The sequence below is a fragment of the Melanerpes formicivorus genome, unplaced genomic scaffold (assembly GCF_026170545.1).
Source record: "Melanerpes formicivorus ecotype bairdi unplaced genomic scaffold, bMelFor1.0.p_v2 SCAF_39, whole genome shotgun sequence".
NCBI classification, from domain to species: domain Eukaryota; kingdom Metazoa; phylum Chordata; class Aves; order Piciformes; family Picidae; genus Melanerpes; species Melanerpes formicivorus.
In genome coordinates this window covers 5,403,771-5,428,113 of record NW_027142391.1, presented here as the reverse complement: position 1 = coordinate 5,428,113, position 24,343 = coordinate 5,403,771, and the positions used below count along the sequence as shown (strand labels likewise).

General features: G+C 42.8%; 1 protein-coding gene across 4 annotated transcripts in view; it reads left to right on the top strand.

Moving 5' to 3' along the window:
* MTOR (mechanistic target of rapamycin kinase) overlaps positions 1 to 24,283 on the top strand; it is a 65,018-nt gene extending 40,735 nt beyond the window's left edge. For all 4 annotated transcript variants that reach the window (XM_068158422.1, XM_068158426.1, XM_068158421.1 and 1 more), the window contains 27 exons: positions 281 to 396; positions 1,728 to 1,805; positions 2,195 to 2,302; positions 4,112 to 4,237; positions 4,883 to 5,014; positions 7,066 to 7,181; positions 8,868 to 8,985; positions 9,739 to 9,945; positions 10,563 to 10,663; positions 10,928 to 11,024; positions 11,662 to 11,760; positions 12,347 to 12,469; positions 13,077 to 13,259; positions 13,913 to 14,047; positions 14,320 to 14,494; positions 14,731 to 14,866; positions 15,636 to 15,783; positions 16,533 to 16,655; positions 17,090 to 17,172; positions 18,665 to 18,737; positions 19,252 to 19,326; positions 19,863 to 19,998; positions 20,654 to 20,719; positions 21,065 to 21,145; positions 21,444 to 21,524; positions 22,145 to 22,250; positions 23,299 to 24,283. In XM_068158422.1, the coding sequence (XP_068014523.1) occupies positions 281 to 396; positions 1,728 to 1,805; positions 2,195 to 2,302; positions 4,112 to 4,237; positions 4,883 to 5,014; positions 7,066 to 7,181; positions 8,868 to 8,985; positions 9,739 to 9,945; positions 10,563 to 10,663; positions 10,928 to 11,024; positions 11,662 to 11,760; positions 12,347 to 12,469; positions 13,077 to 13,259; positions 13,913 to 14,047; positions 14,320 to 14,494; positions 14,731 to 14,866; positions 15,636 to 15,783; positions 16,533 to 16,655; positions 17,090 to 17,172; positions 18,665 to 18,737; positions 19,252 to 19,326; positions 19,863 to 19,998; positions 20,654 to 20,719; positions 21,065 to 21,145; positions 21,444 to 21,524; positions 22,145 to 22,250; positions 23,299 to 23,314 (3,038 nt within the window). In that variant the 3' untranslated portion in view covers positions 23,315 to 24,283. The remainder of the gene's footprint in view (positions 1 to 280; positions 397 to 1,727; positions 1,806 to 2,194; positions 2,303 to 4,111; positions 4,238 to 4,882; positions 5,015 to 7,065; positions 7,182 to 8,867; positions 8,986 to 9,738; positions 9,946 to 10,562; positions 10,664 to 10,927; positions 11,025 to 11,661; positions 11,761 to 12,346; positions 12,470 to 13,076; positions 13,260 to 13,912; positions 14,048 to 14,319; positions 14,495 to 14,730; positions 14,867 to 15,635; positions 15,784 to 16,532; positions 16,656 to 17,089; positions 17,173 to 18,664; positions 18,738 to 19,251; positions 19,327 to 19,862; positions 19,999 to 20,653; positions 20,720 to 21,064; positions 21,146 to 21,443; positions 21,525 to 22,144; positions 22,251 to 23,298) is intronic.
* Positions 24,284 to 24,343: the final 60 nt, after the last annotated feature.

Below are 24,343 nucleotides of genomic sequence, written 5' to 3'. Positions count from 1 at the left end.
ACTTTTCATCACAGGGAATGCAAGAACCTTTTACAGGGGGATAACAGTTTGTCTAGAAAAAAGAAACCTCTGGTTTTCCTTTCTCTACCTGTGTGCATGCACACAGGGAGTTTCAGTGTATAACAGACTGTCCCTGCCAAAAGGGAGCTGCTGGAGAGCTGACTGGAAGCACCACACAACATTCAGGCCTAGTTGCTTATGCCAAAGCACTATAGCATGGTTCTGTTCTCATCTTGCAGGGAGAGCTGTTGTGGTACTAAGGATATCTGTTTCTCTGCAGGTCAGTGGGATAGCATGGAAGAATATACCTGCATGATCCCAAGGGACACCCATGATGGTGCTTTCTACAGGGCTGTACTGGCTCTTCATCAGGACCTTTTCTCACTGGCTCAGCAGGTAGTTATCTTCTTTGCTGCCTTCCCAATACCTGATTTAAGATGAACTAGGCTATACTGCTGCATGGAAAGATGTCCTGGTTTAAAGCAGTTGGCTGTTACCTGTGAATTACCCAATAACTTTTTTCCATTGATAGATTAGACCTCAGTGACTGAGCTTTTCTTTGTATTTCCAGACACACAGCAGTGAATCTATGTACAAAGAGTAGTGGTACAGTGCTGTGGAGTGCAAGAAAGCCTTAGTCATTATTTGGCTGCTTTACTTTCATGTCTGTTTTCTAGACAGACAGTGCAGAAGGATTATTTCAGCAGAGGTTCCACCCTACAGAGGACTGTGTGGAAAAAGGCATTCATGGCCAAAGTCACACACCTAAGGTTCTTCATTGGTGTTCTGTGCGCTTCTGCCTGTTGCAGCTTTTTCAGTGTAGTGCTTATATATCATGTACCAGAGCCTTCCCTCTGATTTCTCTGGTTGCAGTGATAAATCTTAAGCTGAAATCTCATCTCAGACAAGGAATGAGTCTATTGAACTGTGTTGGTCTGCTTGTTTGTCGCAGAGATTTGCAGAGTGACTTTTTCCCCTCTTAGATGCAAAGTCTGTTGTTTACTTCCCAAGGAAGCTCAAGTACCATTTCTCAGAATTCTGTGCTGCCTTGCCAGCTTAGATAAAGAACTAATTCAGTCTGTTCTGTCACATCCCATACATAGGATTTGGGGTGATGTGCACAGTAAAATTAGCCAGGCATTCAAAGGAGTAGAGCTTTGGTGCTTAACCTTTAACATTTGGAACAGGAGAAAAATATAGATGAGACATTATATAAAGACTGGAACCAGAGCAGGATTTGTTTCTTGCCTGAAGAGTATTTCTTAGTTGGAGTAAGAGAAATGGAATTTGCTGTCCTGTAAAAGAGGTAAAAACCTGTTGGGTTATGTAAAGCAGCACAAGCTATTTGCTGTCATTCTGGGTTATCAAGATACATCTCTTGAGGCTTTTTGTAACAGACTCTCTTGCACTAAAATGTCAACTTCTTTTTTTCTCTCTAACTATTTCTTCTCTCTAAATGATCTCTGCTGTCAAACAGGATTAGAAATAGTGCAAACTTTGGTAGAGAGACAAACTTCAGGCTGTAGGTAATAAATGAATCCCCCTTGACTTCCCCTATACCTGCTCTGTCAACTCTTTCTGCTGATAACATCCTTTCCTGGTTCTTGGTGGAAAAATGAGAGCAGTGCCAGCTTGCTTCATGAGATGAAACAGACATATGGCAGTTCCAGGAGTTGATTCCAGGTAAAACATACGACCTTTACCCCACATATCTTGTTTTATTTCAGTGCATTGACAAAGCCAGAGATCTGCTAGATGCTGAGCTGACTGCCATGGCAGGAGAGAGCTACAGTCGAGCCTATGGGGTGAGTGTCTAACTCTCAGCCTTCCTTGTCCTTGTTGCTGCTTCAGACTGTCTCTAGAAGCTGCATTTGCTTTCTGAGCAGCTCTAGTGTCAAACATAAGACCTGTGTAGGCCCACAAGCTAAATGGCTCTAGTCAGGTAAGAAATATAACTTTGTAGGAGCAGCTTTGGGATAAATTAAGCAGTGAAGTGAGCTCCTCCCCCTCAAAAGAAGTAAGAATTGACATTTAGAAAGTTTGAACCAGCAGATGGTCTAGATCCCAGTATCTAGCAGTCAGTTCTTTACCTGTTGGGCAGCACATGTACTTCAGATTTTGATGCCAAAATACTGTTCCTTAATTATAGATTTGTGCTGTAGTGATTGGGATGGAATGTGATTGTTTCCTTCAGGCTATGGTATCCTGCCAGATGCTGTCAGAGCTGGAAGAGGTTATCCAGTACAAACTTGTACCAGAACGCCGTGAGATCATCCGCCAGATCTGGTGGGAAAGGCTGCAGGTATGTCTGAGTAAGGACCAAGGATGGAGATGCTGATGTGTTGGCATGCACAGCTCCCCTTCCAAGTCAGTGTGATGGCTCAGCAGGTCTTGCCATACCTCCTTCTATCCCAACAGTGCATCTGCTTGCGTGGCTGCAAGCTTTCTGTCTCCCTTTGTCCGGGTTGGTTTGGGTTTGAGTTTTCTGTTAGTGTTCCTGAGGTCTCTACTAATGTGATGCTGTAGTAGGGTGATTTAAACCTTAAAATAGGTGTGTACAGAATGGAGACAGTAGTAACATCTCCAAAGCTGCTTATGTCAGAGTTGGATCCCACCTGGAAACACTGGTTTGGATATGACTAGTTTGAACTTTTTACCTGGCTAGCTGCATTTTCAGGAGAATTGAATTCTCTCAAGATGCTACAGAGCTGGACAGAGAATTCACATAATTGTTGAAAATTGTCCAGTCCCTTTCTGACCTCTTACAGGAACATTTCCAGTTGATTGGTGGCACTTAAGAACATGGCTTAGAGGTGAACTTGACATTATGTTTATTGTTGGACTCCATGGTCTTTAAGTCTTTTTGAACCTTTTGAACCTTTAAACCTTTTTAAACTGGATGCAGTATCAGAGGTGCCCCTGGTAAATGCCCTCATTATTACAAATTTTGATATGGTGCCTGAGGGAAGAGTTTCTCCCTCTGCAGGGTGGTTCCTGTGACTGCTATATCTGCCTCCTTAGAAAGGCTGTTGCTGCTGCAGATATTTTTGCTGTTTGGGAAACTGTTACAAAGCTTTTAGTCTCTCCTCTGCATTCCTCTCTGGAAAAGCTCAGGACCATTCCACTGGGGTGGAGAAACTGAGAGTGATGAGAATGCAGCTGTTAATAGTGCTGGGAGCAGCACATACAGTTCTTGCACATTTTAGAGCTGCTTTTTAGTAATTTGTAAATGTCTGTTGGATGAGCTGTATTTGGGTGCCAGGGAACAAGCTTTGCCTAACTTCCCAGCCTTCCATTCTGGGCAAAGAAATAGACAAATCTGTGCTAAGGTGCTTGCTGCCATTGGAAATTCCTTAGTTTACCTCAAACTAAGTCTAAGTTGCCTCTGGATCAATACACACTTCAGAGTATCACTGTTGCCTTTAAGCACTTGGCCACTACAGCAAGCACCATGTATTTGTTTGTTACTCTCACAGACTTGTACTTCTCTGTAGCCTCCTTGAACATCTGAAATACAGCCTCACATCCTGCTCTCACTGACCATGTTGTGCCTCTCCCTTCAGACAGACAAGAACCAGACAATGCTTGCACAAGCAACACAGCAGTTGGAACTGCAGATTCTGGCAGAATTGTCAGTTCAGTCATGCCAGCCTCTAAAAGCAACACATGCAAGGAGAAGAAAAAGGGCAATAATAAAAATATCTCTGCAACCATTTGGTTTTGTACCATCTCCATATTGAGATTTGTCACTGTTTAAGCCCAAAATAACTTCAAAACTAGGTTGAGAGGGATTATAAAACTCTTGACTCATTTTGGAATTGCACAAAGAGCTCTTCTGGGTTTGGGTGCATTTCTGCTTCAGAAGCTTGTCTCCCTTTTCCTTAGAGGATATTGTTAGACTGCAAACTGAGCTGGCTGCAGAGTGTCAAGGACTTAACCTTCTTGAAGTGTTAAAGAAGTAGCCATCTGCTTCATAGCCTTGGCCTGCTGTGAGTTACAGGTGCTGAAGGCTCTTCATCTTAAGAGAAGTCCCTTCAGATCCTGAATTAAGGCTCTGTGGAGTAAATTGGAGATAGGCCACTAACAAGTTCTCTCTTTATTTTTCTTGCAGGGCTGTCAACGAATTGTGGAAGACTGGCAAAGGATATTGATGGTCCGATCTCTTGTTGTGAACCCTCATGAGGACATGAGAACTTGGCTGAAGTATGCCAGCTTGTGTGGCAAGAGTGGGAGACTGGTGAGCATGGTCAAGCTCTACCTCCTACAGCAGGATTTTAGACAATTGGCTTCGTCACGCTGCTTCAACCTTGAGCGTTGCGAAATACTTTCATTGCCCCAGTGGGATGAGCTCTCCTCTGAGGAGAAGACTGGTCAGAAATTGTTGAAATACTAGAACTCTAATCAGTATAGAGTTCATGCTTGTAGCCAAGGCTAGTTTTGTGGGATTTGTATTCTGCCTCAGAGACAATTTTTTGTGGCATGCTATACCTGAAAGTTCTTATGCAGTAGTGATAGTTAGGGGTGATAGCTCTGTCTGCTGAAGCACTCTGTCTCATCTAGAATGTGATGTTATCACTGAACATCACAACCCTATTTGGACATTCACCCCAAGGTTTATTACCAAAAGCAATTGAAACAAGAGACTTCACACTCTCTACTGGCTTCTGAAAACAGAATCTAACCCTCTAATCTCAATGAAGACATATGATTTATCATGTGGTATTCTTGCAAGTCAAGGGAGTGGTAATAAGGCTGCTAGGTCTGTGTTTTATCTGGAGGGTCAGAGCTATTTTTCAGTGGCCAGTAATTCTGCAGTCATTATGAAATGAAGTAAGAATGAGCTTGGTTTAACCTGCTTTTTCTCTTTGCAACTTTTTTGCAGGCTTTGGCCCATAAGACACTTGTCCTGCTCTTGGGTGTAGATCCATCTCGACAGCTGGATCACCCCCTGCCCACAGTACATCCCCAAGTGACTTACGCCTACATGAAGCACATGTGGAAGAGCGCCCGCAAGGTACAGGAGAACAGAGGGCTCTCTACCTGTCATTGCTCAGGTTTTGGGCAGTGACATGCACATTAGCTCTTCATAATCCCCCCAGAACCAAGTCAAGGCTGATGGTTTTCTTTTTGCTCACCTGCAAAAGCGTAACCAGTCCTTATTAGAGCAACTTTTCTTATTGCTATTCAGAGGATAAGCCTGTGAAATTTCCCTGTACAACTCTGGAGCACAGGGAAGGCCTGGCCCTGCTTTTGTGTCCTAGGTGGAAAGATTATTTTTCTAAACCAGTGTCAGGTGTCCAAGGGATGCAGCCAAGATGAGTGGTGGTGAATAGCAGCTCTTCTGTCCTCACAAGGATTTTACTGGACTTTTCATCCCCTGTTGTAATTGCCAGCTCCCCACACTCAACCAGAGTGAAATGCTGAAAGAGTAAGGAGGTTTTATTACCAGTTTAAAAAATATATCCTGAACAGTCTGTACTTAGTTGTTGAGCAGAGCTGACTTTTATTAAGGACATTATTGAAAATTTCTAACTGCAAAGCAGCTGAAAAGCACACGGGGTTTTGTCATGGGGACAATTTGGCTCCAAAGAGCCTAGGGTGAATGTTTTTGACATTGCAACACAGGGAAAATTTACATAATCATAGCCAATAAACTCCAGACTGGATAACTTATCTTTTTTTTTTTTAATATACATTAAAGCCTCAATTTATTCTCTCATTCTGCCACATCTTTTTCATTTTTCCTGTCTTTGGGATTGCCAGCACTGGAGTAAAGCCATTGCTATGAGAACATTGCCATGACCTAACTCTGCTTTATTTGAATTTAAAATCCAGAAGGAGCTGCTGCTGAGGCTCTGTTCAGCTGGCTCTCTGAAACAGTCTAATGGTCTCTTAAATGACCTAAGAAGTATATGGGCCTTCTCTGCCTCCCTCTTTGAGTGGAAGTGGACTTTTCTGAGTTTGAGCTGGGATAAAGAAATAGACAAGATGCAGGAAGCCAGTGCAGCTGTAGAAAACAGAATGTAAAAGGTACAAAGAATAAAAGAATGGGGGGAGAGAATGTACCTAAAATAAACTGATGCAAGAGTTTGGGGAGCCTGTATGTGAGGACGTGCAAGTCACACGCACAGGATCACAGAGTGTTAGGGGTTGGAAAGGACCTCCAGAGATCATCAAGTCTGACCCCCCTGCCAGAGCAGGATCACCCAGAGTAGGTCACACAGGAGCACATCCAGGTGGGTTTTGAAAGTCTCCAGTGAAGGAGACTCCACAACCTCTCTGGACAAAGTCTTCCCTCAGAATTTGTTTGTGCAGGTTACTTTAGCACTGCTGCCATGCATGCTCTGCTTTTGTACTTCTTAAACAACCTTAGGATAAATGTACACTTAATAAAACAGGTCAAAGTTCACATCCCATAATATGTAATGTGAGCCTAGCAAAGGTGAGGAGTTGGAAGAACAGGAAGCTGCAATATTTCCTTCAGGCTTTGTTTTTCATATTGGTGAGATTTTTGTTCAGGGCACAGAAAATTCTGAACAGGCTCCTCCTGTCTGTTGTGACCTGGTTTCTTTCATGTGCATGGTTAATTGCAAATGAGACATCTCTATCCTTACTAGAGCGTCACTGCATGAGCAGTAGCAGGACATTCTCTGCTGCTGAAGTTTTTTGTACAGGTGGCCATCACACTTTGCCAGAGGAGAGTTCTTGCACATCAGAGCACGGTGTTAGCTTGTGTTATGGTCTCTCAGACTTTTGGGCTGTATATGTGACCTGAAGGTGTGCTTAGCATCAGAAGGATACAGTTACCTGTTCCTCAGTGTAGCAATTCAGTGGCTAGGTTTCTGACCCATCAAGAATTTCTAACCTCTTCATTTATTTGGTGCTGCATATGTAGAGAAAAAAAAAAATATTTTAGAAGGATACAAAGGGCTCAAAAGGTTTGAAAAAAAAAAACAAAACTGAGGATTTTGCTTTCAGTGAAAAATTACTTCCACACTGTTTTCCTCTCTTGTGAAGTTGTGTTTGACCCCTGTGCTCCTTCCTGTAACTATCATCCCATTACAGATCGATGCGTTCCAGCACATGCAGCACTTCGTGCAGACAATGCAGCAGCAGGCACAGCATGCCATTGCAACTGAGGACCAGCAGCACAAGCAGGAGCTCCACAAGCTCATGGCACGGTCAGCACCCTGGTCCTTGGACACCTTTTAGCTTACAGGGCAACCAGTTTCTTTCCTGAGGTTGCAGGGTCATCATCAAGACCAACCTTCAGCCCAACACCATCATGCCCACTAAATCCGGTTGCAAAGTGCCATGTCTGTGTGTTTTGTGAACGCCTCCAGGGATCATGGCTCCACCACCTCCCTGGGCAGCCTGTTCCAATTCCTGAACACTCATTCAGTAGAGGAATTTTTGTTAATATCCAATCTAAACCTTCCCTGGCACAATTTCAGGCCATTTCCTCACCTTCTGTCACCTGGTTCTAGGGAGAAGAGACCAACTCCCACTTGGCTCCAAAATCCTTTCAGGGTGCTATAGAGACCAATGAGGTCTCTCTTCAGCCTCCTTTTCTCCAGGCTAAACAACCCCAGGTCCCTCAGGTGCTCAACACCAGCCCTGTTCCCCAGACCCTTCACCAGCTTTGTTGCCCTTCTCTGGACACATTCCAGCACCTCAATGTCTTCATTGGAGTGAGAGGCCCAAAACTGAACACATGCAGGTGACATGTTTCAGACATGAACCATGCTTTGTTAAAATGAACAAGGGATTTCTCATCTAGCTGGTAGAGCCCCATTTATGTTACATCCTTACCTATCTTATCAGCCACAGTAAATGCTATTGGGACACATCAGTGTAAACAAGCCTGTGATTGTGGCTGGTTGTGTTTTTCCATCCCTGTGGCTCACTGGCAGAAGGCAGAGCTCCCAGCATGGCTATTCCTTTGGTTTTCAGGAGATCCAGTCAGCAGGAAAGAAACACATCTGTGCTTGGCAGTGTGTGTGCTTTGGGCAATAGATGCCCAGCATGTGATGGGCTCTTAAAATACTGTTGCAATGAAAACACATCTGATAATCTCCATTTTCCTCTGTGGATCTGGAGGTGCCAGATCTGTCGTTTCCAATTCAGAGAAGAAATTGCATAGTGCTTACTAAAGGGAGGCAGACACTTAATTTGTTTTTATGAGAATGGCAACTTGATAACACCATCCTGTGTTTTTCAGAGGGGCTAAGAGGAAAGTCAGGAGTTGCCCACAACATTTTTCTTGCACAGTGCTTTCTGGAAGACTGAAACTACAGAAAGGAGAGTGGTGTAACTGTGGTATTTAAAGCAAAGTCTTGAGCTTTGCACAAGCCTTCACAGCTCCACCCTGCTGCAGTAAAACCATGCTGTTTTTCCTTTCCACTGGGAGGGGATGACTTAGTGGAGTTCTGGCTTGGAGGAAGAGCAGTTGCTCTCTTTCCACTGTTTGTCTGTTCTCTCCAGAAGGTTGGTTTGTGTGCTGATAACTCCAGTTAGCCAGCACATATCCTGTGTGCATTTTGGTAACACTGATGAACTCTCTTCATGCTACTGTTAGCTACTTATGTTTATTTTATAACTGATACAACTGAGGAACAAAGTGTGACCCTCACCTTCCTTTCCCCTAAAAAATTAAACCATTAACTAGTTGGTTCCACGCTTGGAAGCAGGATATAGGTGTTTTGTACCTTACCTCTTAACACATACACTCCCAATCTGAATAGGCATGCTGAATGCCTTTACTACATGGAAGGGTTTTCAGACTTCAGATAAGAAGTCTGCCTCTTAATCCAGCAGGCTTCATTGTCATTTTAGCTTCTGAGTCAATAATCCCTTTGCTTAACCAGGTGTTTCCTGAAATTGGGTGAGTGGCAGCTGAACCTGCAAGGCATCAATGAGAGCACAATCCCCAAAGTCCTGCAATACTACAGTGCTGCAACAGAGCATGATCGCAACTGGTACAAGGTCAGTAAGGGAAAGGTTCCAGGCAGCGTTGCAGGGAGATCAGTAAATCTGATCATAGCCTATGCTACAGGAAAGGAAGATGTTCATAGGAAGATCTTTTAAAACTACCTGCCTTGTAGGAATAAAAAAAAACAAAACAAGAGAAAGCATCCCAAGGCAACTGTGAGATTGTCCTTTAGTTTTCTCTGACTTGCAGAACAAGGCCACAATTCAGTTTCTGTTCTTGCTCTCCTGTCAGTTAACAGAGAAGGAGAAAGGATGGGAAATGAAACTTGTTCTCACTCAGTGTATTTGAACTAGGAAAATAGCCTGGTTGCTAATTCTCTGAAGAGCCTTTAATTCCAGGGTTGTAAAATTTCAATTAATATTTGGTGCCAGCTCTTCTCTGAGGCTCCATCTCCTGCATTTCTGCCTCTTGTGCTGCTCCTAGTCCTAACACATTCATCTTCATATTAAGATTTGAAAAATGAAGGTGTATGTGGAATGGGATTTTTTATTGTTTTTTTTTGCTACACAGCTCCTTTGCCTGAATATAAAACAGGGAGCTCCTGGCTGAGAGCTTCCCATGATGTTAAAATCATAAGACAGTTGAAACTACAACTAGAGAAAGCAAAGCATTGTGTTGTCTGCAGGGTATTACAGACTCAGGTTGGATGTGATGGTTTAATGGATGGATTATTATCTCTAATAATTAGAAAGTACAGGTTGCAGAAGGGATTCATCCTCCTGACTTTTGTTCTCACTTGTTGGCAGGCCTGGCATGCCTGGGCAGTGATGAACTTTGAAGCAGTGCTTCACTACAAACATCAAAACCAGGCCAGAGATGAGAAGAAGAAACTACGTCATGCCAGTGGAGCCAGCATCACGAGTGCCAACACGGAGGGCAGCAACAGTGAGAGTGATGCAGAGAGTGCAGAGAACAGTCCCATCCCTTCTCCAGTGCAGAAGAAAGTCACTGAGGTGCCTTCTTCCTTGTTTGTAATGGGAGATTGGTGCCTACTGGTTAGATGCAGGAAGATGCTATGGTGGGGAGCAAGCTGCTGTGTGCAGCTGGCTTGTGGAAGCTCTCTGTATGTATATAGTATGCACACACATACACTTTAATAGCAGAAGTGAGGAGGTTCAGGTTAGTTTAGGCTTAAAGGAATTAATGCAGAAGATCCCAAGTTAGCTGTGAGCTCAAGCAAAAGCATGGATGGCTGTCATTGTGTGCACTGTGTCCATTGACAAATTCTGCTGCTGAAGCCTTCCATGGAACACTGTGAGGAATCTCTGTTGCTTCCCAGCTACAGCAGGGTCATAGCTTTTAGGCTGCTTTGCTGTCCATAGCTTTGCCAACAAAATGAAGTATGAAAACACTTCACAGTGTGCTTCTTCCAGGCTGAAAGACCTAGGTTTAGTCCAGCAAAATATGAATTCCAGGAGCAGTATGTCTTGTGAGGATTATGAGCAGAAGTCAACTATAACTTGGATCAGATCTGGGTTTCTACCTATTTCTCCTTTTCCTCTGCTAAGTTAGGATTCTTGTGGACTGATGTGCTTGTGTAGCACTAATGCAGCAATTTTCATTCCAAAAGGATTTATCCAAGACCCTCCTGATGTACACAGTCCCTGCTGTCCAGGGTTTCTTCCGCTCCATATCTTTGTCTCGAGGAAACAACCTGCAAGATACTCTAAGGTAATAAAGCAGTTGGTAAATGAAATCCAGCTGAGAAGGGCACGTGGTTTAAGGCTAGGTAGAACCTGTCTGCTTTTCATTATGGTTTAACTAAGTGAATGCTTCAGTCCAAGCTAATTTGCAAGGTGGATTAGCCCTTATCCTACTAGCTGTAGATTCTGGGAAGACGAGTCACTCGTGAATGGGTCTGAAGATGTTTGGAATGTTGGGGGTGTTTTTTTGTGTGTGTGTTTCATTCCTAAGGAATGTGTTCCTCACTTTCAGAGTCCTTACTCTGTGGTTTGACTATGGCCACTGGCCTGATGTGAATGAAGCTTTGGTAGAAGGAGTCAAGGCAATCCAAATAGACACTTGGCTGCAGGTAAGGAACCCAAGGGACTAAGACAAATCTCAGTGATGGAGGTGGTTGGGGCTTTGTTACATGAGATTCCTGATGAGGTCCTTTGTTAAACAACCTCTGTAGCTGAGTGGTGAGAGCAGTGAGCAGTACAATTTGTAGAGGATTTAACACACATCTTGAACAGGGACATGAGAAACTCTCTTGCATGCATTTGGGTATTTATCTGCAGATTAGTGCATATGAATTGGAAAGAATGAAAATTTTTGCTCTGAAGATGATATGCATTCAGCAGTGATCAAGTATAAACCCCTGCTGTGCTGCTTTGATGTAATTCACAGTCAGTCTGTTTCAGGGTTATCCTGTAGAATGACTTGTAAATATTTCTTATTTGAGTACTACAGTTCAAAACACATCTTCCTCTTTCCATAAGAGGATCCTCTAACAGTGTTCCACAGAGCAGTTGTGAGCTCACTGAGTTCTTCTGTGTTTCTGGCACCATTTGGGACTCTGGGCCGTCTGTCCTCTGATCATCTGAAACATGAGTGGTGGGCCTCTCTGTCTCCATTGGAGATTTTGAGGTCTCTAGCAGAGGGCAGAAGAGCTTGTGAACTAAACATGTGATGATAGGGATGTTTCTTTTTCTTACCCTTACTGCTAGGTTATCCCTCAGCTCATTGCAAGAATTGACACCCCTCGGCCGTTGGTAGGACGCCTCATTCACCAGCTCCTCACAGACATTGGACGCTACCATCCCCAGGTGAGCTTTGGCTTGGAGGAGGAATTTCCACAGACTGGTAGCCAGTTGGAGCATTCCTTCTGTTCCGTTTCGCCTAGGCTAGATGCCTGCTCTGGAAATCACAGCAATGAGGATAGTGAGGATGGGAACTATTTCTGCTGCTGCTTCCACCTCAGTGTTGTTGACATAAAAATGCAAACAAGAGGTGGATGAGCCATGCAGAAGGGGAAGCTGTCTGCATCTGACAGAACACTGGGTAGTGCAAATCACCTTCTTAAACCTCATTAAATGACTGTTAAGAGGCTGCCTCACAGATGTTTTCTCTGAATTGCTTCATACATTGTGGAAACTCATGAAATGCTGAAAATAGGGTTTCCAGTCTGATACAGGCTTTCAAAGTCATTCTGCTCCCCAGTAAATTAGAGTCTTGTCAGCTTTCAGATTGGAAGACGTTGAATAGCAAATTACTGTCACCTCTTCCCAGAAGTAGTTGTGCTTTCTCTTGTCTAGCCCTAAGGCTGCCACTTATTAATGCTTTGCTAATCCTCCCATTTATGTAGCTCTTCTGTGTGGTTCTAAAATGCTCTTGGGTTGATCTCCTTTGTAGGCTTTAATCTATCCTTTGACTGTGGCCTCTAAATCTACAACCACTGCTCGCCACAACGCTGCAAATAAGATCTTGAAAAACATGTGTGAGCACAGCAACACCCTGGTGCAGCAGGCAATGATGGTGAGTTCTTGGGGGGCCATCAAGTGTTCTGTGTTTCAGGGGTGGATGTACCACAAGTATAATAACACAAAGTTGCTATCAGTTGTTAGCTTTGTTCAAATAGAATTAATCTGTGGCTTGTTTGGGTTTTCTGTGCAATTGGTAGATAACACAGTAGTGAGATAATTCAAAGAGAATGATATTTTAATTTAAAAAGGACCATAACACTGGGTTATTTTGTCTCCTTATGAATAAATTTAGAGAGGAAATGAAACATTTTTCTTCCATAAAGAGGTATTTTTGGTTTAATGAAAAGCGGAAAGAAAACTTTCTGAGCATAGCACGGCAAGAGTAGTTTCATTCATTTGCTGAAGATTTTCATGGATAAATGAAATGCTTTAAGGCCAAGCTACATAAATACACAGACGTTTTCAAAGGCAACAGATGAGGTGAGAAAAGCCTGGCGAGCTTCTTGCAGATAGAAAAGGAGTTCTTGTAGCTCCCTCTAGCTGCCAGCAACAACTCTTTGGTAACCAAGGAATGACTGAAGAAAGGTTTAATTTGTAAGTCAGTATACAGGCAGAGCATTTTCTGTAGGCGTTTGATTTTTCTTCCTGTCCTAAACCAGGTGAGTGAAGAGCTAATCCGTGTAGCCATCCTGTGGCATGAGATGTGGCATGAAGGGCTGGAAGAAGCATCTCGTCTGTACTTTGGAGAAAGGAATGTGAAGGGAATGTTTGAGGTGCTGGAACCACTTCATGCAATGATGGAGCGTGGGCCTCAGACTTTGAAAGAGACATCCTTCAATCAGGTATCAGCAAACAGCCAGGAGCATCATCTCCTGCAGGCCCTCAAAACCAGGCAGGATAGCCACCTGCCCCAGATGTGTTACGAGGACCTTTGCAGTCTAATACACAATGAATCTCTTGGGACTCATTATGTTAATTGCAGACTTTATTACTGACATTCGTCTTCATCTCTGTGCCACTGTTGGTGACCACAGTACCACTGGGGCCGTGGTGGTATACATTGCCCTGGAGTCTTATACTGGCTGGGTATCTGATAGGGTTTGGAAAACATACAACACCTCTGTAGTGAACTCTTCCAAATCTAGCCTGCTTGGCTTCACAGTAACCACCAGCACAGGTAGTACAGGTGACCTCTCTCACACCAGCACAAGGAATTAATTTGAGCTTGTGAGCCTACCATAAAGGGTGGCACCTTTCCTTCTGTTGCCTCCTATCATGAAGACTCTGAGCAATGTTGTCTAATAAACTGGGTGTATCTCTTGGATCCAGGAATTTCTGGGTCTTCATTTCTGTTATGCAACAAGAATGTAAGATCAAGAATTTGTAATGCAATTTGAAGATAGATTGTGATATTCTTTGTGTTAAGACATCTCCAGCTGTTCCACTTCCATCTGTAGAAATGTTTTTCTTCTGTTGGTTTTCACTTCCTCTCTAGGCCTATGGCAGAGATCTAATGGAAGCTCAGGAATGGTGCAGGAAGTACATGAAATCAGGGAATGTCAAAGACCTAACTCAGGCATGGGATCTCTATTACCACGTGTTCCGGCGTATCTCAAAGCAGCTGCCTCAGGTGAGGGGACACTGACAGTTCTGTTGTGGGTCTTACAGTGCAAGGGGTCAACACCAGTCTTGTTTCATGTTTTGGGGCTATTCAAAACATTCAAATTTGATATTCTAGAAACACCTGCATATGATTTGCTGCAAGTTTTCTGCTGGTGCAGCACTTTGTGCACGCATCTGAAGTATTGACAACTGAACTGTTCCAGGTCCCTCAACAACATGAACATTTCCAGTGTTTCAGTGAGATTTAACTGAGGGTTGTGTTTCTTTTGGCTTTGGTAGCTGACTTCTTTGGAACTACAGTATGTGTCTCCAAAACTCTTAATGTGTCGGGACCTGGAACTGGCAGTGCCCGGAACCTACGATCCCAACCAGCCCATCATACGCATCCAGTCCATCGCTCCCTCGCTGCAGGTCATCACCTCTAAACAGCGGCCCAGGAAGTTAACATTAATGGGTAAGAGACAGCAGTTTGCACTCAGCTATTCTACCATTTAAACAATTGTTGCTTTTAGGTCAAACTGCATATTTAGCAAGTAGTAAAACCTCTTTAACATCTCCTTTCAAGTGAGGTGTTTCTTAGAGGTCTCTATCAGTTTGACTGCAACACTTTTCAGTATTGGATGCCATGTGTGTTTGTTCTCATCTGTTTGTTCAGCAAGAGTAAATTTCTGCATGTTAATTCTTTCACAGGTAGCAATGGGCATGAGTTTGTGTTCCTTCTGAAAGGTCATGAAGACCTTCGCCAAGACGAAAGAGTGATGCAGCTTTTTGGGTTGGTCAACACTCTGCTAGCAAATGACCCAACTTCTCTTCGGAAAAACCTCAGGTACCTCTTGGGAGTAATCACTGAAAGTCCTTGTGCACAGTGACTCCCTACACAGGTGCAGTTGCCAAGTTACTCTTGGCACAAGCAGCTGGTTTGTGAGGAGATAGAACTGGGCTCATTTAAAAACAAAAGCAAACACCATCACCACATCCCACCCACCACCCCCCAGAAAAAGCCCTCACAGCATCAACCAATCCAAAACCCCACCACCTACAAAACCAAAAAGAAACAAAAGCCCCCATTTTTAGCATTCAAACTTGATGGAAAGGGATCTTGAGAGGATCACTTGTTTTATTTAATTGAAGTTCCACCTGGTAATTATGGTCTTTGAGGCAACTCCTTTTTCAGGATAGCTTGAGCACCGTCTTAGGAGTCTGAGAGCAGATTTTTACGTCCATGGTTTTTTACTGTACTCACTAAATAGGTTGGTGAATAGTCACTGACTGCAGTTCTGTGCAGTCTTTCAAGCATGAACATATCAAATGTCGTGTGCAAATAATAGATCATCGTGGGTGACATAACTTGTACCTTCTGAAAGCAGTGGAAGCCATGTAAGCTCTGACAGTGTCTGTAGGTTATCTGGCAGTAGCCTATCCAAGTGGATGCTTCAGATCTGTTTGAAAAGAAGAAAAGCAGGGCAGCTACTGAAGAGAGAATTTGGGGTCAGAATTAGATTTAGTAGTAGCTGTTTTAAGCATCTCAAGATGTAATTATTCACAACATACAACTTAAGCTCTGATTCTCCTTCTCTTGGTTTGTTTTTCCATAGCATCCAGAGATACGCTGTCATTCCCCTCTCTACAAATTCAGGCTTGATTGGGTGGGTGCCCCACTGTGACACCCTGCATGCACTCATCAGAGATTACAGGGAGAAGAAAAAGATCCTGCTCAACATTGAGCATCGCATCATGCTGAGGGTAAAGGACAGAGCTTTAAAGCTGCCACTTTGGGGTACATTCTATTTGAACTCTAGTGTCTTAATGAAGAATAATGTGCACAGCAACAAACTGCCTGTTCTCTGGTTGTTATTGGTACCAGCAACAAACTGCCTGTTCTCTGGTTGTTATTGGTACCAGTAATAGGTGCAAAGATATCAGATAGGAGTTAGAAAGTGCTACCAAGAAGCAAAATTGGCCACACATTTATTTGTTTCTCATTTCCTCTTTTAGCAGCAGCCACAAGTTGTTACCATCTGGTGACTAAAATGTGTTTGGGATTTTGTGTGCCTATGATGTGCCTTGCACAAGGTGCCATGCTGCTGGCATCTACAAATATTGTGCCTAAGCAACAGGGCCAAAATTAGACAGGCTGGAGAAACTGAACGTTACTAGAAAAATTGGAGCTGGCTACCAAAAAGGAAAGTGTGTGCCAACCATGAAGACTTGCTTGGATAATGGGGTTTGAAACATATTTACTTCACACTATTCTAATTAAATATGGCTATGGAGTACTTTGTGGTTGCTAAATCATTTGCTAACCATTTAAAATGACTACTTTTGTCACTTTTGGATGGTCATCTCACTGTATTTGGGAACATACTGGTCAGCCTACTAATAGCTTCATTCTAAAGTTGATAGGAAATTTTCTGTGATTGCTGTTTCTCATGGTACCAGTAGGGATTCCTGGAGGCTTTGTTCAATTTCTGACTGTCACTTCTCCATTGCAGATGGCTCCAGATTATGACCACCTGACTCTGATGCAGAAAGTAGAAGTATTTGAACACGCTGTCAACAACACAGCTGGGGATGACCTTGCCAAACTGCTGTGGTTGAAAAGCCCAAGCTCAGAGGTGAATTCAGCTCATATAATGGCTTGTGTTTGGCAGGCAGCAAAATGTGGAATTGCCTTCTCTGCAGAGGAGGAGGGAGATGGTGTTTACTCATCATAGACTCCAGATGGATCACTGCAGAACGAGTGTGTCCCCTCACAAGGGGCATTAAAGGGCTCAGGTCACAATGACTGCTGAAGTGCAATGCAAAGCCCAAGACTGCAGACTGTGCTCCATATACTGTGCATGGAGAGAAAAAAGCAGGAGCCTCATTATGCTCTCTTAATGCCTTAAACATCTAATTCAAGACCAGAGGATGTCTGAACCCCCTCAGGCTATAGAGTGTGTTAAACCTAAGCAGATCACAGTTTTGCAAGTGCTGGTGTATAAATTAAAACATAAGCTGAAATGTGCAGCATGCCTGCCTGACTGCTGCTGGTTTGTCTCATTTGTAGGTCTGGTTTGACAGAAGAACAAACTACACTCGTTCACTAGCTGTGATGTCAATGGTTGGCTACATTTTGGGCCTTGGGGACAGGTAAATGAAATTGCAAAGGTTCCTTTTCAATGAAAACACACTCTCTAGGTCTGTCTATTAACTCCTTGGATCTGTTCTTCTGATCACATCCTTCATTGTTATTGCTGACTTGTAATGATGGCATCTTTCAGGACATAATTGTGCACTGTAAGCATGAGCTGCAGGGTTTGTGTATCAAGTACAAATAAGAGTTTCTTCCATTTTGAGAGGAATGCTCACAGAATTATGTCAGAGTTCTAATTTTGTCCTTTCCTTTCACTCAGCAGAATGGGAAATCTTTCTCCATCCATTCCATAAAACAGAAATATTGTTGGCTTTGGCCACCAATCTATGTGGTTTTGTGTGCTTCATGCATATGAGGTGGCAGGTTTTTTTGCAAAGTCTGTTAGGGCTCTACACACACATCCAGCTCTTTGGGTAGGGAGGAAAGAAGCACCATGGTCAAGCATCAGCTTTTGTTCCCTAAAGTGGCAAAAAGAAATTTAGGAAGTACTTAGTGGCAGAGATCTTCTGATTCTTCCTCCCAATGGGTTCAGTAACTTATTTTGCAGACTTTTTCACCTGATGGATGTTTATTCTGTGAAGCAGGAACCTCCAGTGCTATGCATGCTCAGAGCAGTTGGCAGAGACACTTGAAGTCCCCATAAATACTCCCCAAAGACTGCACTGGACTAGAAACACATGAAAGTTAATGTTGGTTTAACTATTACTTGATGTGCTACTGCTTCTGGTCTGCAGTGCAGACATGCTCTGGAGGGAAATATGTACAATCCAAATGGATTGGGTAAATAATGAGGGGAAAAAAGAAATAGAATGAGCTAATGTCTGATTTAATCTATGGCTTAATGTCAAAAGGGGACATCATATCTTCCAAACTCCTTCTGGAGACAACATATTTTAGATTTAAGGCTTGTAAGGCAAGAACAGCTAAACCCTTTCCATAAGGAAAGCTTTTATTCCTGAACTTAAAGGTCTTTATAATGAAATTATAAACTTATGAAAATTGAATTAAACCAAAACTGGAACAGGTCTGCACAAACAGCAGCATCATGGGTTTGCTAGTCTGGATTGATTCTCTTCCCTTCTGGTGGTAAATCCATTTTGCATTACTTCACCTGTAGTGATTTATGAATCATTGCCTTTTTCTATACTGAAAGGAAAAAAAAGAAAGAAAGAAAAAAGAAAAAGCATAAAGCAAGTAGAAGGATTTATCCTAACTGAAAAGTAAATGTTCATATCCCAGAAATTACTGATGGCTCTTCTCCAAAAGGTTGTTTGTCTTCCAAGGTGAGCAGATCTCTAACTCCTGAGAGGTAATTACAAAAATAATGTGATAGATGCACCCTCAGGAAGCTATTCTGTTCACCCTGAGATTGAAGATCTCAGACAAGCTGTCGCTGGCTCTTCTTGTTCATGAAGATAAATATCAGACTGGAGCTGCTGTGATTTGCTTTGGGTTTTTATAATGATCTGTCACTGTTCTCTCTCAAAGACACCCATCCAATCTGATGTTAGACAGGCTGAGTGGAAAGATCCTGCATATCGACTTTGGGGACTGTTTTGAGGTAAATCTTTGTATTTGGACATTGAATTTCCTGTAATAGTTCACATTTTCAACTAGAACAGGAATTAATCTATAAACCAGGACAAACTGTCCTTGGAGTGTGATCCTGGCCAAGCCTTTTGGCTCTGTTTTGGGCTTCCTTTTACCTACAGGCAAGATGAAAATAATAGATGTTTTATCTCAGCAGCATGTTTTTGAGCATCAGTTAACCACTGCAACAAGCCACTAAAATTTCTTGGGACAATTTAACTGCTGACAGGCAACCTGTTACTTGACACTAGCAATTGGGCACACACTTGGAGTTTTCCTCTGTTATCATGTTAACTATCTGGGTTTTCTCACCAATTTGTGGTAACTGAGGAACATAAAGTTGGGATTTTATTTCCTGGTTTTCCTATATTATTTCTGAATACAGCCTTCAAGGTGGTAGCCAAAAAATAAAAGGCCAACACTTTTTAACTCTTAAGTAATAAATCAGCTATTAATTTACTTATTTTCCATCCTCATGTGTTTAGGTGGCAATGACAAGAGAAAAGTTCCCTGAGAAGATTCCTTTTAGGTTAACAAGAATGCTGACAAATGCTATGGAGGTAAGCATCCCCTCTTTTACATGAAGGGGATTGTTCCTAGGGAAAACAGCACCAATTTCTCAGATTTTCCTGTATTTTCTGTTGTGACTAAACATAACCACTCCTGTAAGAAACCAAGGTGTTAATGACTAAACATAACCACTCCTGTAAGAAACAAAGGTGTTAATATTGTAGCTGTGTTTCCTGTACTTTAAAATATCTCCTGTGATCTTTACAATATGGTACAGTCAAGAGCAACTCTGATTTAAAACATCATGAAATTCCTCTAGTTTCTTAGGGCCTTCCTTAGTTTCCTCATTTCAAATAGGTGTTTGCATCAAGCAGACACAGACAATGGCCTAGGACTTCACAAGATCATCTTAACATCAGAAGAAAGCTTCTTGGCTCTTAACGGACATCAATCTTGTTCTGTAACTGAACAAAGCATTGAGCATTCCAGTTCAGAGCACAAGCCACATCCTGCTCCCTGAATGTTAGGGTTGGAGTTGCACAGTGAGCAAAGCAGTGTGGTTGATTCACTCCTTTCTCTTCTGAAGGTGACAGGCCTCGATGGCAATTACCGAATCACCTGTCACACTGTGATGGAAGTCCTGCGTGAGCATAAGGACAGCGTCATGGCTGTGCTTGAAGCCTTTGTGTATGATCCCTTACTGAACTGGAGGTTGATGGACAGTAAGTGATTCTGAGCAGTGACAGTTAGAGACTAATCACTTTGACTTCATACCAGAAATGCAGAAGCCTGAAATCCAGTGTGTGTTGGAAGACAACCTGGTGAAACCATTCATTTGCAGATGCTATTTCTGCATGCACACTGCTTTAGGGATTGTAATCTGAGTTTACAACAGTGGTTTAGAAGGGTTTGTAGCAGTAGGACTGAGGGCAATGGTTTGAAACGGGAGCAGGGTAGATTTAGGCTGGACATCAGGAGGGTGGTAAATACTGGAACAGGTTTCCCAGGGATGTGGTAGAGGCCCTGTCACTGGGGAAATTCAAGATCAGACTTGACGTGGTCCTGGGCAACCTGATCCAGTTAGAGGTGTCCCTGCTGACTGCAGGGACATTGGGCAAGATGACCTTTGAGGGTCTCTTCCAACCCAATGCAACCTGTGAATCTGTGGTTAAAACCCTTTTGCCTTCAGACACAGAACTAAGCTACAAGCATAATTACTTGGCTTGCTTTTGTATTCATTGTCATCAGGAGATTGAAAGCTATTTTCAGGTGACATAAAATCTGGAGAAAGGCAGTCAAATCTGTGTTGTTTGTGGACACTTGCTGTGAAACACTGAAACTCCAGTTCATGCTTTTCAACTCCTTGTTTTCTTGCAGCAAATACAAAGGGCAATAAGCGCTCACGAACGAGAACAGACTCCTACTCAGCTAGTCAGTCAGTAGGTGAGTAGAAAAGATGGTGTATGCCATGGACTGTTTGGAATGGGGTTTTTCTAGCAGTGCACAAGACTGGGTAGATATTTGCAGTCCCCTTCTCAAAAGTAGGCTGATAAACAGCTCATTGTCATTAGCTTTAGGGCTGGAAGTGGAGCACATAAGAACTGAGGTAGTCCAAGGTACAATTGGTAAATTACAACTATTTAGTTAACTACCAAATATTAGTGTGCAAAACCTGCAAGGATTCATCTGAACACTGAGAGCTTTGTGTTGAATCTTAGCAGTTGTTGGCTTTATCTGCTTTTCAGCTTCACATTTTCAGCTTTTCCATTTTCATGCTTTTTTCAACAGAAATGTTGGACAGTGTGGAGTTGGGTGAGACAGCCCATAAGAAAACTGGGACCACAGTGCCTGAATCTATCCATTCCTTCAGTAAGTTTCATTGTTGTTTCTATACTGATGGAGAAATGATTCTTCAATCAGACAATTTCATTGGCACCCAGATACAATTACCTGAGATGGGACAGATGCACTTCTTTGTCAGCATAAACGAGGAGTATAATTAATCTGTGCTTTCAACTCCAAACAAAGTGACAGAAGATGTACTGGTAACTGGATTTGCTCTAAAAATGGTGTTTGTGGTATTTGGGAAGGGCAAATGTAACAGCAGTACAAATGCTTTTATTGTTCAGATGAAGTTCTAATTCTCTTTCTTCCTTCTGCCTTGTAGTAGGAGATGGTCTGGTGAAGCCAGAAGCTCTAAACAAGAAGGCAATTCAAATCATCAACAGGGTTCGAGACAAGCTCACTGGTGAGTATGTTTTGATGTAAGATGAAGACCTGGTGAGATGGCTCAGCACTGCTTCTAGTGTTTGTGTTTTGTGTTAATCCTTGAACTTAATACGTTCTGATTAAGTGGACAAGGTTTTGTCTACCACCCAGGCGCTGGTGCCTGCAAGTTAGAGACAAAGGAGCCTGGTTTATGAAGTACAGAAGTGTGTGTAACTAATCAGGCTTCTTTTTTTTGCATTTTTTAGCTTGTTAGTGGAAGTTGAATTTCTATGTTAATGCTTTACAATTGCAGCCTTTAGTTATGAAAATGTCTGCTCTTAAACTTTAATAAGGAACTATCTTCCACCTGCCAAATAGCATATTTGAAGGGATTAGGACCAAGATTCCAGCCACTAGAAATTTGTCTGTTGTTGGTTTATCTGTTATTTGGAGAATGTAAAAGGAAGAAGCCATAAAAATAGGCAAAACCAAGTTCTGGGCTATGGAAGCCTTTAGAGGTTCCCTGTGTTTGGAAAAAGGAAGGGTAGTTTAAAGTCCTCTCAGTCCTTAACTTGTCACCCAGAACAAGTTATGTTCTATGATTTCTGACTTCCATTTATGGATTCCCCCCCCCCCCCCCCCCCCCCTTTCATTTCAAAGGTCGAGACTTCTCTCATGATGAAACTCTTGATGTACCCACTCAAGTAGAACTGCTGATTAAGCAAGCTACTTCTCATGAGAATCTGTGCCAGTGCTACATTGGATGGTGAGTTTGTCATTCACATAACCTTGTAAAATTCTTCTCTGAATAATCTGAGCAGAGAACAGCCAAGGAAAATGGTACTTGTGTGGTTAGGGATGTGTAGGAGCACTACCACGTGTTGCATCTGCCCTGGCAAGCCTGTGACAGATTCTGTAGACAGTCCTCTGGAGGAAAGTTGTGCTAAGTAGTGTCAGGGACTTTAGAGCACTTAAACCACAATCAGCTTCAACATCTTGAGTGTTTGCAGTAAGTGAAGCCCCACATGTTTTAAACTGAACAATTTACTGTCACATGGAGAGTTAGCTAACTTTGGACTGTGCTTAAGAAAAGGGATCTTTTTAGTACTTTTAAACATTAGTTAGCTGGAAAAAAAAGGTAGAAATTGTCCTTCATGAGCCAGCAATGTGACCTTGTGGCCAAGAAGGCCCATGCATCCTGAGGTGTATTAGAAGGGCTGTCACTAGTAGGTCTAGAGAGGTTTCCCTCCCCCTCTGCTCTGCCCTGCTGAGGGCACATCTGGAGTCGTGTCCAGTTCTGGGCCCCTCAGTTCAAGAAGGACCTCGGGGAACTGCTTGAAAGTGCCTCAAAGATGATGGAGTGGAAGAATCTTCCTTGTGAGGAAAGGCTGAGGGAGCTTGGAGCTTTAGCTTGGAGCAGAGGAGCCTGAGGGGTGACCTTATTCATGTTGGTAAAGATGTGGGGCAGTGTTGGAAGGACGGAGCCAGGCTCTGCTCAGTGATGTGAGGGTGACAGAGTCCTGGATCAGGCTGCCCAGAGAGGTTGTGGAGTCTCCTTCAATTGAGAATTCAAAATCCACCTGGATGCGTTCCTGTGTGACCTACTCTAGGTGATCCTGCTGTGGCAGGGGATTGGACTCAATCTTTTGAGGTCCCTTCCAACCCCTAATATTCTGTGATTCAGTGAGATCACCTGTCAACTTCTCCTGCACTGAAAGGGTACCTAGTTAGTAGGGAAGCTCAGGCCTTCTCAGTGTTGCTTTTGTGAAACTCTGTGCAAGTCAGCATTACTACAATGTCTTTGTTTTCTTTAGGTGTCCTTTCTGGTAACAGAAGATTCCAAAGTATCCGCAAGTCTTTTATTCTGGAGGCTTTTGCACTCCAAACTTGCTCTTCTACAAACACAAACTGAACATTGGACTGAAATACAGCCCTTGTCAAATATTTTGCAATGTAAATGAAAAGAGTTATTGTATATTAAAAGTTGGTGTAAGCCAATGTATAGCTGCTGTTGGAAAAAACACAAAGCTGTCTGAAACACAACACTTGATGTGGGTTTCCAGGACAGTGAAGACTGATTGTACCACAGATGTCTACGGTTCCACTTGGTCTTTGGGGAGCTGGTGATCCATGAAAATAACAATATACGGGTTTTGACTTCCTTTGCAATGTAACTAAGTCATTTGCAGATTAATTATTGCCCTGGTCAGTCCTGTTGGTGTGGCTGCAGTGAGCTCAGTGCACTTGTGCAGGAGGCTTCAGTTAGGAGGTGAGCTGGATAATGGGAAAGAAAGAGAAGTGAGGCAGGATTTTACCATCGTTTCATCCTGTTACCTTGTTTTCAAACTCGATTCTTGCCCCAAAACTGGAGGCTGGATATCTGCTCATTATAGCTGTGCAGGAGTTGTGCTCCAAACTGGCTCAGGATATGGGAGCAGACCCCGAACTGAAGTTCTTGAGCAAAGTCAGGTGCCTCTGTGCAGACTGATTGGTGGCAAACTGGATGCAGGATACAAATGAAATACCACTTGGGAACTTTTCCTGTGTCTGGATTAAAAAGCTGTACTGGGAAATAACTAGGGGAAGTTAGTGCTTGGCATAGGAGGCAGGTGGAGGTAGAACTGGTCACAACTTGAAATGGGAAAGAATGGCTGTTAAACGTGAGTGTGAAGAGACAGTCATGATATATGAATTAAAACATATTAAAAACAATGCACAAAATACAACAGAGTAGCCATGTTTAGATGCCATGTTGTATTTGAATATTTTTGTGCCAATAAATCACACCAAAAATGTTAACATTTTGCCTGTGGTTTTGTTTATTCTTAAGTATTTCCTGGGAAGAGACAGGGAAGCAGA